At 38.2% G+C, this 11,649-nt stretch overlaps 9 protein-coding genes and 1 non-coding gene across 11 annotated transcripts; 5 read left to right on the top strand and 5 right to left on the bottom strand.

Annotated features, from left to right (window-relative positions):
* Positions 1-948: 948 nt before the first annotated feature.
* Gasu_61530 (uncharacterized protein) lies at positions 949-1,809 on the bottom strand. The gene has a single exon (XM_005702674.1). The coding sequence runs from the start codon at positions 1,806-1,808 to the stop codon at positions 1,056-1,058; it is 753 nt and encodes a 250-aa protein (XP_005702731.1). The 5' UTR covers position 1,809; the 3' UTR covers positions 949-1,055.
* Positions 958-1,029, bottom strand: Gasu_nc0092. The gene has a single exon. It is a non-coding gene; the product is annotated as a tRNA-Glu (tRNA).
* Positions 1,810-1,819: 10 nt separating the features above from the next.
* Gasu_61520 (uncharacterized protein) lies at positions 1,820-2,394 on the top strand. Its single transcript, XM_005702673.1, has 2 exons — positions 1,820-2,052; positions 2,104-2,394. The coding sequence occupies exons 1-2, from the start codon at positions 1,859-1,861 to the stop codon at positions 2,171-2,173; spliced, it is 264 nt and encodes an 87-aa protein (XP_005702730.1). The 5' UTR covers positions 1,820-1,858; the 3' UTR covers positions 2,174-2,394.
* A 15-nt stretch (positions 2,395-2,409) lies between these two features.
* Gasu_61510 (hydrolase) lies at positions 2,410-3,964 on the top strand. Its single transcript, XM_005702672.1, has 3 exons — positions 2,410-3,106; positions 3,152-3,539; positions 3,586-3,964. The coding sequence occupies exons 1-3, from the start codon at positions 2,443-2,445 to the stop codon at positions 3,857-3,859; spliced, it is 1,326 nt and encodes a 441-aa protein (XP_005702729.1). The 5' UTR covers positions 2,410-2,442; the 3' UTR covers positions 3,860-3,964.
* Positions 3,965-3,968: 4 nt separating this feature from the next.
* Positions 3,969-4,889, bottom strand: Gasu_61500 (uncharacterized protein). The gene is made up of 4 exons (XM_005702671.1): positions 4,764-4,889; positions 4,552-4,713; positions 4,415-4,505; positions 3,969-4,365 (listed from the first exon to the last, which is right to left on the bottom strand). The coding sequence occupies exons 1-4, from the start codon at positions 4,800-4,802 to the stop codon at positions 4,016-4,018; spliced, it is 642 nt and encodes a 213-aa protein (XP_005702728.1). The 5' UTR covers positions 4,803-4,889; the 3' UTR covers positions 3,969-4,015.
* A 10-nt stretch (positions 4,890-4,899) lies between these two features.
* Positions 4,900-7,604, top strand: Gasu_61490 (clathrin assembly protein AP180). 2 transcript variants are annotated; one of them, XM_005702670.1, is made up of 12 exons: positions 4,900-5,050; positions 5,101-5,151; positions 5,204-5,259; positions 5,313-5,516; positions 5,573-5,713; positions 5,761-5,868; positions 5,934-6,070; positions 6,139-6,229; positions 6,284-6,424; positions 6,476-6,893; positions 6,946-7,218; positions 7,274-7,604. In XM_005702670.1, exons 1-12 carry the CDS (start codon positions 4,915-4,917, stop codon positions 7,459-7,461), a joined length of 1,944 nt encoding a protein of 647 aa, XP_005702727.1. In that variant the 5' UTR covers positions 4,900-4,914; the 3' UTR covers positions 7,462-7,604. The 2 variants fall into 2 exon arrangements, with proteins under 2 accessions (XP_005702727.1, XP_005702726.1); XM_005702669.1 differs by having other exon boundaries at positions 7,265-7,604.
* A 14-nt stretch (positions 7,605-7,618) lies between these two features.
* On the bottom strand, positions 7,619-9,009 carry Gasu_61480 (uncharacterized protein). The gene is made up of 4 exons (XM_005702668.1): positions 8,835-9,009; positions 8,648-8,785; positions 8,382-8,597; positions 7,619-8,330 (listed from the first exon to the last, which is right to left on the bottom strand). Exons 1-4 carry the CDS (start codon positions 8,979-8,981, stop codon positions 7,650-7,652), a joined length of 1,182 nt encoding a protein of 393 aa, XP_005702725.1. The 5' UTR covers positions 8,982-9,009; the 3' UTR covers positions 7,619-7,649.
* Positions 9,010-9,019: 10 nt separating this feature from the next.
* On the top strand, positions 9,020-9,811 carry Gasu_61470 (uncharacterized protein). Its single transcript, XM_005702667.1, has one exon. The coding sequence runs from the start codon at positions 9,028-9,030 to the stop codon at positions 9,637-9,639; it is 612 nt and encodes a 203-aa protein (XP_005702724.1). The 5' UTR covers positions 9,020-9,027; the 3' UTR covers positions 9,640-9,811.
* A 167-nt stretch (positions 9,812-9,978) lies between these two features.
* Positions 9,979-11,189, bottom strand: Gasu_61460 (leucine zipper protein). Its single transcript, XM_005702666.1, has 5 exons — positions 11,118-11,189; positions 10,879-11,070; positions 10,647-10,831; positions 10,508-10,595; positions 9,979-10,454 (listed from the first exon to the last, which is right to left on the bottom strand). The coding sequence occupies exons 1-5, from the start codon at positions 11,176-11,178 to the stop codon at positions 10,381-10,383; spliced, it is 600 nt and encodes a 199-aa protein (XP_005702723.1). The 5' UTR covers positions 11,179-11,189; the 3' UTR covers positions 9,979-10,380.
* A 10-nt stretch (positions 11,190-11,199) lies between these two features.
* Gasu_61450 (ABC transporter, ATP-binding protein) lies at positions 11,200-11,649 on the top strand (the record flags this gene model as incomplete). The annotated part of the gene is made up of 1 exon (XM_005702665.2): positions 11,200-11,649. A coding segment is annotated over exon 1 (428 nt), but the record flags the coding sequence as incomplete, so codon positions are not given.

Genomic DNA, 11,649 nt, shown 5'->3' with positions numbered 1-11,649 from the left:
CATCCCGTTTACAAGTTTGGATATTTTCTTCAACATTTGCATAGACAGTGTCTCTTGTCTCTTGGCTAAGAAGAATACTCTTTCCACTATCCACTATGGGTCATATTGTGTTATACAGCTGTCTGTGATAAAGAACAAAGAGGTGCTTACCGTTGTCACCATTCTTATCTGAAGCTCGAACCTTGGACATTTCAAAACACAATTATGAAAACCAAAAATAAAATATTCAACTACTTTCAAAGGGTCTTTAACACCAGACTACTTGTGCATCGAAACAGATAACATTCATCAAAAAGCACAGTCACTGACCAGACAACTACCCACAGATAAATAAACAAACCAACCCTCTACAATTCTCAGCGTCAATTGAAATCAACAGTTGTGCTATATGTATAGGCAGTTGATAGTTGTGGCAACACAAGACACAGCTCTTCACAGAAAATGGGGACTTTTTGGATATCAAAAGGATGAAATGGGGATTCTCGAAGTTTTTTCTAAAATGGATCGTTTCATCCCTTCATTGTGAAGCAAACTAAACGACTCAACAGTTTTCAAACATAACGCTGTCAAAGTAAAAAATACGTTTTCTTACTTTATCATCTTTTTGTTAAAAATGATAGGTTGCAGTGAATAACATACGATAAACTATTTTAGCTCTAAGATTGTTGACTCTCATGATAACACTGTGAGTCAACATTTGAAACCCTACATATTTGTTTATTTCAGCTTGGGTAGTACTCTTATTCAATCTTCATATTTATAACAGAGGAAACTCTAAGCGTTCCATTATACAATAAATAGAATGAGAAAAAGAAAATATAATACATTCTAAAAACATTTCTGAATTGACCACTTATACTCCATTCTACATACCTAACGGCAAAAGAAAGGCAAGCAAAAAATACCAAGAAGATGATATTTTCAATAATGCAAATTTTCAAGCAAATCCCAAAAAAATTCCTTCGCCGGGACTCGAACCCGGGCCTGTGGTGTGAGAGACCACTATCCTAACCCCTAGACCACGAAGGACTCGTTAGAAAAAGGCAATTATGATTTTATTTAAATAAATTTAGATAATTGGGCAACTTGGATAGTCTCCTCTTTGTATGCAAGCAAATTAGGTTTCTCATTTCCATGGTGTCAACATCTGTACAAGTAGATCGAAGAATGGGTTTCAAGGACATCTCTATTGATGTGTTCCTCTCCAACTGTTTGTTGTTAATCATCATCGAACAATCATTTGAAACATCTTCGTTTGGACATCTTATTTCAGGCGGCTGTGTACATTTAATCTCTGTAGAACAAACAGTTTCCACATCTCTTTGGCTATTGGGAAGACTATCCTGTACTTTCTTCTTACCTCTTAAATGACCAGTATCTGTGAAAACAAAATCATTTAAAATGTTTGCTGCTTCTATTGCTTCCTCTTCTTTAAAAAGGGCAATAGCAAATCTGGTTTTTGTTTTTTCTCTGCAGAACATGAGACGAGTATCGAATCTTTTCATGACAAAAGTCCATTCCTGCGAACTTGATGGATATTCTCTGGGGGAAATAGAAAGTAAATGCCTTTCTAAGACTTGTCCTGTCGAGTCCTTTACAACTAATTTTAGTTTTCTCTTGGAATCGGCTTTATTTTGGCTTCTTGATTCTTCTATGCATCTGGTCAATTGTAACACAGTTGAATATTTACTTTTCAACCACGAGTCGCATTGAAACAAAACAAACTCTCGAAGTGGCCACGAGGATTTGTCGATAGTCTTCATTCTTTGACAAAGTTGAAAAGGACACTGCAAATCCAAGGCGCCCATTATTTTATATTGTGATCGCATTTTTTTTCTTTCACAAATTGCTTCCTTTGATGAACGAAGACGAGCCTTCCTTGAAGCGTCTGAAAGAGTTGAGACAAACATACAGCGAATGTGTTTTCAGCGGAAGTTGGATATTCACGGTGGTAGGATTACTCGCTGCGCTTCCTCTTGGATTGCGTTGGAAAAGTTACAATCCTTTAGTAGTTGGTTTCCTTGCCGGAGGAGCAGGAGACTTGTATAGAAGGTCAGACTTTTACTTTAGGTTTTTCATTCTGTTTGATGTTTCTTTTTGTAGTTACCATTACATATGTAGTCCACTGAGAGACAAGATTAAACAAATGGAAGAGCAACTCCACGAGGATTGAGTCAACTGTCTTTCCTTATTTGACCTACAGTTCAACGTCAAAATTTTTACAATTTTGGTTACCTTTCATTCTCCCCAGAGAAGAGCAATATAGAATGAATAAGTAGTTGAAGCTTGAGTCAACAAGACGGAAATGAAAAGTTTCCTTACAAGTATCCATAATGAGAAACAAAATAAATAGCACCCATTGAATAGATTCTCGATTCATTTTCTTTTGACAGGTCATATAATGGAATAAGTGCCAATTGGATTGTTTTGGGTTGGCAACAAATGAAACCAGAAGCAACAGAAAGAAGTGAAAATTTTTTGAGTACAGAAAGTGTTTCTGAAGACTCTATAGAGAAAGAACGAGGGGCGGCAACTGGTACTTCCTGTACAACCCAAACGAGTAAGGAGAAACCTCTCGTGAACGGTATTATTGCAGACGGAGAGTGTTTACAGCCTTCCAACAACAGAAGAGCAAATACTAGTACTAGTGTAGACTTTGAAGAAGTTGTTGTACAGCCACCTCCAGAAGCGAAAAGCTGGGACATTAAGAAGTTACCTCTGTCTTTACGCATCGATGGTCGTTATGTCAACCCTTGGGAAACATGGCGTTGGAAAGGTTTTTGGGATTTATTACGTTGGAAACTTTTCACTCCAGACAAAAGCAATGTGCCCACCGAGAGTATTTTGAATACTTCCTTGCCTATAGTTAAGGTGGATAGCTCGCTTCTAGAAACTGAGCCTTCTGCAGATCATTTTCGACTTACTTGGTTTGGTCATTCTTCACTGTTAATACAATTTGAGGGTTTCAATATACTGACTGACCCGATTTTCAGTAAACGCTGTTCGCCTCTGAAGCATTTGGGGCCTAAAAGATATAGAGATCCTCCTTGTACTGTAGAGGAACTCCCCAAGATTCACATTATATTGATTTCGCATGATCACTATGGTAAGTAACCTCCGGTCCTTTTTTTTAGACTGCCAATTTTTGCAGATCATTTCGATGAAAGAACTTTGAAGAAGATTTTAAGTTGTCCTAAGAATGACAACGTACATGTATTCGTACCGCAGGGTATTCTTTCTCGTATTCGTCGTTTAAGAATTGATTGTTATGGTAATGCAACATTCACAGAGTTATGTTGGTGGCAAAGAGCGACTATCGGCAACCGACTTCATATTGTTCTTTCACCCGTACAACATTGGAGTAAAAGAACTGCATTTGATATATTCGAAACTTTATGGGGTGGATTCATTGTAATAGGAAAAGAATTTCGATTCTTTTTTGGTGGAGATACTGCATATTGTCCAGTTTTTCGTAGTATTGGAGAGCTTTATGGTCCCTTTGATTGTGCAGCTATTCCTATTGGAGCTTATAGTCCAAGGTAAGAAGATTGACAACAATATTTGCGACTTTTAAAGTATTGCAAGATGGTTTATGAAAGGACAACATGTTGACCCTTATGAAGCTGTCAAGATTCACAATGATATTCGTTCCAAACTTTCCATAGCCATTCATTGGGGAACTTTTGTACTTACAAATGAATATTATCTAGAACCACCGAAATTGTTGGAAGATGCACTCAACAAAGCTAGCATTTCAAAAGAAAAGTTTCTCGTGTTGAAACATGGAGAGTCTATAGAGAAAAACTGGAAAGAAAGTAACCATTTTTTGTCACCTCCAAATGGTGAAAACAGAATGTAATATAATCATCTTACTTCATAAAGAAAGAATGATAACTTTTCATGATTTGTTATCTTTGAAGCGAGCTACTTGATGATGAGTGGCGTCGTTTATGAGATCTCCTTTTAGAAGAGTGTTTCCTAGAATAACGCGAGCGATGACTTGAACTCTCGTGACTCATTCCACTTTCTTCAGAGGAAGTCTTCCTTCTCTTAACTTGACTTTTGGACTGATGAACGGGATAAAGTTTGTCTTCACGACTACTTTCCTCCGATATGCTTTTCCTGTTTCTTTCACGAGGACTAGAAGAGTCACGTCTTCTGCTTTCGACATAACGTTTTTCTCTTTCAAAACGACCACGAACAGGCGACTTTCTTGAGTCTCTGAATTCCGGTTTACTGTATGGACGAGAAATCGTTCTCGTCTTGCTTTCTTTTCTAGGTCTATCAGAAAGTCTCCTGTTGGAAGACACGCTTCCTCTTCTTCCTCGAAAGAAGAGAGCTCGTGGAGCTTGTCTACTTTTGTTCCTTTTCACTTTCTCCCAATATTTTTCAAAGTCCCTATAGAAAGTCACACTTATATTTTTCCCATCAATTATGCCACCATCCATAATAGTTGAAGCTTTGATAGCGTCTTCCTCCTCCATAAAGACTATGCTGCCATATTTCTAAAGACACTTGAGAAACAGAAAAAGCAAATATTGTATTACATACTTCTTCTTTTACGTATGTCAACTTGTCGACGGAACCAAACAGGGAAAAAATCTCTTTCAAGTGTTCCTCGTTGAGTCTTTCTGAAGTAGGGTATACATACAATGTTTTGTTGGATACCGTTTGTTCTTCTCTCATAGCATCCTTCGTTGATCCATCCACTTCCTTTAGTCAACAATATAAGTGTCCTCAATAAACAATATTCAGTTACCTACCTGTTGCGCCAAAGTCTCCACATCCTCCACACTTTGCATGTCTTTTTCGAGTGATCGATTGACAACGACTTGTATTTTTTGTGTTGAGAGGGAAGGAAGGAAGCAAGGATTGTGAGAATAAACTTTCAGTGTTGGTTTGGTTCCAGTAGATATGGACAAATACACGAGGAAGGCAACTGATGCAACTCGCATATTTACAACTCATATGACAGTGAACGAGTTGAAAAGAGCGGTTACTAAAGCAACCCTAGATGAGGAAACCAGGCCCCGAATGAAGGATGTTCAAAGTAAGTCATAGTAATACCTCGAGAACTTTGTTTTCAATCTAGTTTGTAAGAAATAATCGACGCCACCTTTTTAAGACCCTCGCCTCATAACACCAAGTGTGGTATGTTCCCTTTGTCTCTCAACAGTTGGGGTTACTGAAAACTTTGGACTAGGTCCTCACAAAGTGTTGAAATATATTCAACAGCGTCTCCGTGCTGGAGAATGGCCGGTAAGTCGTTTGCTGTGTCATTTCCCCGTCACCTTTTAAGCTACTGCATAAAGGTCGTCTTGAAGGCTTTGTTGTTATGTCACATCCTGTTGGATGAGGGCAGCAGAGGAATAGTCGACTTACTTCTTCATTCTCCGTTTATCTTTAACTTGCAAGAGTTTCGGGATGCTTCCAATCCGAGCGCTTATGATTTTTCTTCCTACACGAGATTGTTTGCTCGCTATATTCAAGAGCGCATCGTTACCGTTCGCACCCTGGTAAGTCAGCTATAGTCAGATAGTGTTGACCGATATGAAACGTTGTTTTTGTGAAGGGTGCTTTTTATGATACCGTTCGAGAGCCCCGTAGTTATCAACAGACTGCTATACAAGAAAGCGAAGGGTTACCAACTGGCCAAATTACCACGTTGGAACTAAAGCAGATACTCAAAGTCATGCCCACTTTGGAGAATCAGGTTGGAAGAATATTTCTTCTAGTCGAATCCGTTACTAAGTTTTGTAGTTGGAGGTTTTGACTGATGTTCGATTGCGTGCAGAAGAATTACACAACGACCTGACTATAGGCATCATGGAAAGATTGATGAAAGATATGTTGCCGCTCGTCAATCAAGTATGTGTTTTGTATTTCGTAGTCTTTGGATAAGTTATCCTAATAATCTTCCATCGTTTCATTAGTTGACCCAAGGAGTGGAAGTGATACAAGAAAATTTCTTTACTCTATCGAAGAATCGTTGTGAAGATAGTTTGAAGGTTTATCAAACGTATATTGAATTGGTCGAAAAGGCCAATGCTTTCTTAGCAATTGGGAACCGGTATGTTGGAGTTGATTGTTTTATCTTCGTGGTTTTAATCGTTTTGATTATTGCCTGTTTTATGATAGCCTTGGAGCTACAGAAAGCAATATCTCTTTAGAGCACGCCCCATTGGACTATGTGAAAGGAATGGAAGAGCATATATCAACTCTGTCAGAGGTAATGTAACTGATTATGGTTGCAACCGATCGGATTATAGCATGATTGAAATAGGATGGCAAGTCATCGGATACTGCATCGGAAAGAAGGTCCCATATAGATACGATTCCTCAATCGGCAGAGTTACAAAAAGTAGCAAGCGGTAACTATGATGAAGAAGCTGCTCTTGCCGCTGCAATCAAGGCATCCCTTCAGGTAATGTCTAATCACTGCAGAATAGAGTTCTCTGTACTCAACGACATTCAGGAGTCAGGTAGTTCTACTATGATTAGTTTTGATGACGACAGTGATGAAGAAGAACAAGTCCAAAGTGACTCTGCATCTGTTGAAGATCCGCATGCCTCCTCTAAAGCAAACAATAGTATTGATGACTTTTTTGGTTTAGTAGAGTCGAAAGATCCTCAAGCAGCTAATGTTTCAGAACGTCCGCCATCTACTGAAAAGCCAAAGAAGAAGAACGATGACCTGTTGGAACTATTGAGTGATATCAATGTTAGTTCTCAACATACTGCCAGTCCAGGGCAAGGTAATCTTGTTCCACCCATGCATACAACAAACAGGACAAAGTCAACGGGTGCTTCGGTTCCTGATCCTAATGCCGCCTCACAACAACCACAATGGAATAATGAGATGGACTCACAAGCACCGTTTCAAACTATGCAAGGTCAGTACAGGAATACATAAATATCAAATATATGAACTAAAAGAGAATCAAGGTTATTATTCCACTATTGGAGGTATGAATATGATGCCCATGTTTCCGAGTCAACATGGAATGATGACTCCCAATATGATGATGACTCCCTATATGACTTATGGAGGTCCTGGAAACTGGTCTGGTATGCCAATGGGAGGTTATCCTTCAGGCATGTATATGCAATATAATAGTAATATGGGTGGTTGGAACCCAGGACTAGTACCTTCCATGCAACCACAACAACAAATGTATCCCAACTACAACAACATGAGTGCCAGAATACCAGGAACGGGTAAGATTATTGTTTACAAAATGATTAGAGTAGTGTTGACTAACAGTGAATATAGCACATTCTCCACCCGAATATGATTTCACACATGTCGACAAAAGTGCTGCATCTTCTCATGTGAACACTTCACAAGGCTATTCGAGTAGAGTGGAAGAGAAGCGTCGGGACCCTGTTTTTGGTGAGTTGAATCCATTCGGTGTTTCACAAGAAAGCAACGCAAAAGAAACTGAGAAGCATCAAAACTAAACTTTTTAAATGTGCCCATCCTGTGAAATTGTTTGTGTATGGAATCAAACCATCTTATTTGTTCCCAATAAAATATTATCGAATGAGTTCAATATGCAAGTTTAAATAATAAGTACATCGACCCGCGAATAAGAAGACCATTCTCATGAAGATAATTCACGTTACAAAATACCGATTCTTCTCTTATATCAAATCCACTTATTATAGTCACCATTTCCAAACGTTAAGATTTCTTCGATGCGTGGTACTTTTTGTTGCTCCGCATGAGAGCGCTGTGAGTTATTCACTTGAATAGAAACAGGTTTCTTAACCTCCACTGCCACACATCCACTATCCGCTTTGAACGCTATATTGATATTTTCTGCTTCATTCGACTTTGATAATGATACATCTTGGCTTGTTGGCTTCTTTGACCTAAGCTGTTCGTCAACCCACAATGACTGCTTGTCATTGGAGATAGAATTTCCAGGGAATTCGGAATGGTTGATGAAAGCATGCTTTCTCTTCTTCTTATTGACAACCAGAGCTTTGCCATTAAGTTGTTCTAGCTGAGGACAAAATTGGATGATGCTTTGTTGAAAGTCTTCTTCCAATGCTACTGGATTTCCAACCAGATTCAAGACTTTTAGGCAAGGTAGTAGTCTTAAAACTGATAAATCCTCTCTATTTCGGATTCTATTGTGTCCAAGGTCTAAAACTTTCAAATTCCTATTGGAAGCAAGCGTTGACGAAAGCGAGTCGATAAGATTATTATTCAACCGAAGTTCTGTTAGTTGTAACAGACGGGATAAATCGGGGATTCTTCGGAGTTGATTATGAGAGCAAGATAGCTTTTTCAATGTAACGACGGATCGAACAGGGCTAACGTCCTATTGAACGTTGATCTACTCATTCCGAATCCTACTATGATTTTTACTTACTTGCAAGCAATTTCGAGACAAAATAAGACTGTTCAAATTGACCAACTTGATAAAGCTGTCTAGAACTGCAATTTTGTTATCGTTTGCTACGAGAGCCCTCAACTCTTGACACTGTTCTATTCCAGTCAAATTCCTCAACTGATTGTGACTTACATTGAGTACTTCCAAATTTTTCAATTTTTCCAAGTTATTTAGCTGGGTCAACTGATTATGTGACTTTGAGTAGTAAGTGCGAAATGAAAGAAAAGTGAAAATTCTGTACTCACTAAATTGAGCCAAACTACGTCGACGTTGTCTTTCAAAAACGACAAATCTTGCAAAAAGTTATTCGAGACATCTACTCCTCTCAAACTTGAAAAGAACTTCAGGTTGTCAATTCGGGAAATATGTAACCCTTTTGCTATCTAACTCGCGTGTGAGTCACTACACTTGGTCATCTTCACACACTCTTACTAATTTGGTCTTTGAAGGGCATAAGGCTGCAATTTCCACAGAAGTTAGTTTTTTGCCTGAAAGTTGTTCTACTCCTCCTCCTCCTTCTTCTTCTTCCTCTTCAAAAACGATATGCGTTGCTTTATTCTTAAGGTTTCCTTTTGACATGAGTTTTCACAAAGCGCGCTACAATTGCATTTTTTTTCTTTCGATTATGGCTCATCCGGTGCTGAAATGGTGTGTGCAAGAGTACCTTTATACAAACTTGGCTTTTGGTATTTGTTATCCTGTGTTTCGTTGTGCTACTAGTCAGTTGTGTAAAAGCACCAGTTTTTTTCATGGTTGTTTATGTGCCCTTTCTGTTGATTTTTTCAAGAGTTTTTGCACCAGCCGGACAAGTGGGTTGCTTCCCTACACTTCCTCTTTTAATGGTGGACAAAGAGGAGTTTTTCAAGTTGTTGACACCTCAATAACTCGTAAAGAACAGAGTAGAAGGAGAGTATTGAAAGCCATTCGAGGATTTCCTAATGAGTTTAATCACAACTGGAACGCAGATGGTCAAAGAAGACTGATCGATGAGCTGGTTGACTTTCCGTGCAAGTTCCAGTTCAAAATAATTGGTATACGACAAGGTAACTTTGTGGAAGATATAGTGGACTGTGTTGCAGAAGTTTTACAAATTGATCCTTCTTACATGGAGGTCTCTACCAGAGACAAGGGAAAGTATCGAAGTATTACTATTGATGCACCTTGTAACAGCTCCGAACAAGTATATAGTATTTATGCCGCTATTGATAGAGATCCTAGAGTCAAGTTTAAATTTTGACTTGTATATGAATATCAGCCGTCCCCAAAGTTGATGGAACCGAGAAGAGTTGCGATAGAACAAATGATATACATATGGGTGGGTTGAAAATGGTGCACTGTGGGTTTGAATCGGCATGTTTTTTTGTAATCGAGAGAAATAAATGGATTGTAAGAAAAGAGATTGGTTAAGAATCATTTTGTTTGAGAATAGATGGCATTCTTGAACATTCTTCATTGCAAGTCTTCATATGGCAATTGGGTTTTTAAAAATCACTATTCAGTTCCATGAAATGTCCCTCAAGCTGTTGGTGTATATGGATATTAGTATAATGCGTCATTGGCACTAGGCGTGAATATTTTGAATAATATCTATTTTATGTCCTTCAACGGGATGAAAGAAATGCTCGAATGATTTTCAATTGTTGGGAGATATTCAATAACAAAAGAATTTTTCAACAAAACACGTTATAACAATTCCCTTTGGCAAGAGACAGTTGAATTGGTTTTCATGATAAGGAAGATTTCACTCGTCTATTTACCAAAAAAAGAGAGACAAGTATGCAAAAGATTTTAATTGTGTGACTAATATGCTCATTAGCACTTGTCCTTTTCATAATAAGAGCCATCATTTCATCACATACAATGAGCTTCCATTGAGCTGTGTGAACTCTTCAAAAATATCGATCCACCAACACACTGCGCTTCAACGCCAATATTCATACAATAAAGAGAATCGTCTCCAAAAACTTCAAATGGTATCTTAGGATTCATGTTTGTTGGGTTGTTCATGCTTGAGCCATTTTACAAAGTCATCAATCAACACAGGCCAAGCACCTAAAGTAGTTCAGTCATATTTCTCTCATTGGATACAAACTGTAAGTACAGACCATTTTCGTCATAGTCGGACAAATCTTTTTCACTTAATTGAGAAAAGTCATAAAGGAGATTCCAAGTATCTCTGGAAATGCTATGCGTCTAATCAATCATAGCTTTAGTATCATTGTCACTTGATGATAGATAACTCACATTATTCTTTAGAAACTCTAACCAGGAATCCAAAAGAGAAAATCTTCCTCGCAATAAAACGTCCCACAAAGCCATAGCAGTTTCTGCAGGTAACGAACGTTGAGAAGGCTCCTTAGAATACTGAAAAACAAATTGATAAAAAGCTCTAAACTTGGAAGGATCTTCAATTTCCTTTCTCAACGAGCCTAAAGACCCCATTAGGAACTTTTTCTATCATATATTACATACTTACTCAGTTTCCTTTTTAACTTTTCCAAAGAGTCAACTTGCAAATTGGCCAAACCTTCCACGAACTCTTTTTCGGAAAACTCACAAGTGCTCGAAGCTTTCAATTTCCAAGCAAGTACCAAAGTGACTACGTCCGAAGGGTCCACTTGTATATCTTCAAAGAGCCTTTGTAGACCTTCTGCACCAATATAGTTACCTTTTATTTCATTAGTCCTTCAAATCTACTTGCGAGTGTCAACTAACCCAAAGGTTCTTTATAAGTTTGGAAAAGTTCTAAGATAGCTTTCTTATCTGCCCTTTTCATCAATGAAGATGGAAAGTAAGTTTGGTAATGTCGATTGAGTTTCATGATGACTAGTTTTATTCTTGCACACTTTTCGCATAAGAGGCTACATAAAATAGCCTCTTATAATCATTTTGGAGTACGTGGGAAACCTTACAAGTTACCGAACCTTTTCTTGAAAACAGGAAAAGTATTACCGTTGCGAAAGCTTTCTTGTCAAGTTTTTGAAATTACTCGGGATAAGCCGGCAGTTAAAGTTGATGAACTAAGCAAATCATTTAAAATTGAAAAGAGTCGGGATAGCAAACAACCCTCTCGTGTTGATTCAGTGAAACAAGTTTCTTTTGTTGCTCGTCAAGGCGAAGTTTTTGGTTTATTGGGACCTAATGCCTCTGGAAAGACCACTTTATTGCGGTGTTTGGCCACTTTGATTGCACCTGATTCGGGAACATTTGAAATATTTGGAGTGAATGGAATAAAACATCCCGATAT

Source organism: Galdieria sulphuraria (assembly GCF_000341285.1).
Source record: "Galdieria sulphuraria unplaced genomic scaffold scaf_94, whole genome shotgun sequence".
NCBI classification, from domain to species: domain Eukaryota; phylum Rhodophyta; class Bangiophyceae; order Galdieriales; family Galdieriaceae; genus Galdieria; species Galdieria sulphuraria.
This window is presented reverse-complemented; position numbering and strand designations above follow the sequence as displayed.

What these genes read in the sequence shown, in the direction of transcription:
- Gasu_61530 (XM_005702674.1), bottom strand. Translation starts at nt 1,808, where the DNA reads ATGGGCGCCTTGGATTTGCAGTGTCCTTTTCAACTTTGTCAAAGAATG.
- Gasu_61520 (XM_005702673.1), top strand. Translation starts at nt 1,859, where the DNA reads ATGAACGAAGACGAGCCTTCCTTGAAGCGTCTGAAAGAGTTGAGACAA. An exon ending in GCAGGAGACTTGTATAGAAG is followed by an intron (nt 2,053 to 2,103) that starts GTCAGACTTTTA and finishes TTCTTTTTGTAG; the next exon opens with TTACCATTACATATGTAGTC.
- Gasu_61510 (XM_005702672.1), top strand. Translation starts at nt 2,443, where the DNA reads ATGAAACCAGAAGCAACAGAAAGAAGTGAAAATTTTTTGAGTACAGAA. An exon ending in GATTTCGCATGATCACTATG is followed by an intron (nt 3,107 to 3,151) that starts GTAAGTAACCTC and finishes CAATTTTTGCAG; the next exon opens with ATCATTTCGATGAAAGAACT. An exon ending in ATTGGAGCTTATAGTCCAAG is followed by an intron (nt 3,540 to 3,585) that starts GTAAGAAGATTG and finishes AAGTATTGCAAG; the next exon opens with ATGGTTTATGAAAGGACAAC.
- Gasu_61500 (XM_005702671.1), bottom strand. Translation starts at nt 4,802, where the DNA reads ATGCAAAGTGTGGAGGATGTGGAGACTTTGGCGCAACAG. An exon ending in TGACATACGTAAAAGAAGAA is followed by an intron (nt 4,506 to 4,551) that starts GTATGTAATACA and finishes AAGTGTCTTTAG; the next exon opens with AAATATGGCAGCATAGTCTT. An exon ending in AATTGATGGGAAAAATATAA is followed by an intron (nt 4,366 to 4,414) that starts GTGTGACTTTCT and finishes GAAAGTGAAAAG; the next exon opens with GAACAAAAGTAGACAAGCTC.
- Gasu_61490 (XM_005702669.1), top strand. Translation starts at nt 4,915, where the DNA reads ATGGACAAATACACGAGGAAGGCAACTGATGCAACTCGCATATTTACA. An exon ending in TGTTGCCGCTCGTCAATCAA is followed by an intron (nt 5,869 to 5,933) that starts GTATGTGTTTTG and finishes TCGTTTCATTAG; the next exon opens with TTGACCCAAGGAGTGGAAGT. An exon ending in CAATCAAGGCATCCCTTCAG is followed by an intron (nt 6,425 to 6,475) that starts GTAATGTCTAAT and finishes AACGACATTCAG; the next exon opens with GAGTCAGGTAGTTCTACTAT.
- Gasu_61480 (XM_005702668.1), bottom strand. Translation starts at nt 8,981, where the DNA reads ATGTCAAAAGGAAACCTTAAGAATAAAGCAACGCATATCGTTTTTGAA. An exon ending in GCCCTTCAAAGACCAAATTA is followed by an intron (nt 8,786 to 8,834) that starts GTAAGAGTGTGT and finishes CACGCGAGTTAG; the next exon opens with ATAGCAAAAGGGTTACATAT. An exon ending in TGTCTCGAAATTGCTTGCAA is followed by an intron (nt 8,331 to 8,381) that starts GTAAGTAAAAAT and finishes AACGTTCAATAG; the next exon opens with GACGTTAGCCCTGTTCGATC.
- Gasu_61470 (XM_005702667.1), top strand. Translation starts at nt 9,028, where the DNA reads ATGGCTCATCCGGTGCTGAAATGGTGTGTGCAAGAGTACCTTTATACA.
- Gasu_61460 (XM_005702666.1), bottom strand. Translation starts at nt 11,178, where the DNA reads ATGAAAAGGGCAGATAAGAAAGCTATCTTAGAACTTTTCCAAACTTAT. An exon ending in AAAGTTAAAAAGGAAACTGA is followed by an intron (nt 10,832 to 10,878) that starts GTAAGTATGTAA and finishes TGGGGTCTTTAG; the next exon opens with GCTCGTTGAGAAAGGAAATT. An exon ending in GTCCGACTATGACGAAAATG is followed by an intron (nt 10,455 to 10,507) that starts GTCTGTACTTAC and finishes GAACTACTTTAG; the next exon opens with GTGCTTGGCCTGTGTTGATT.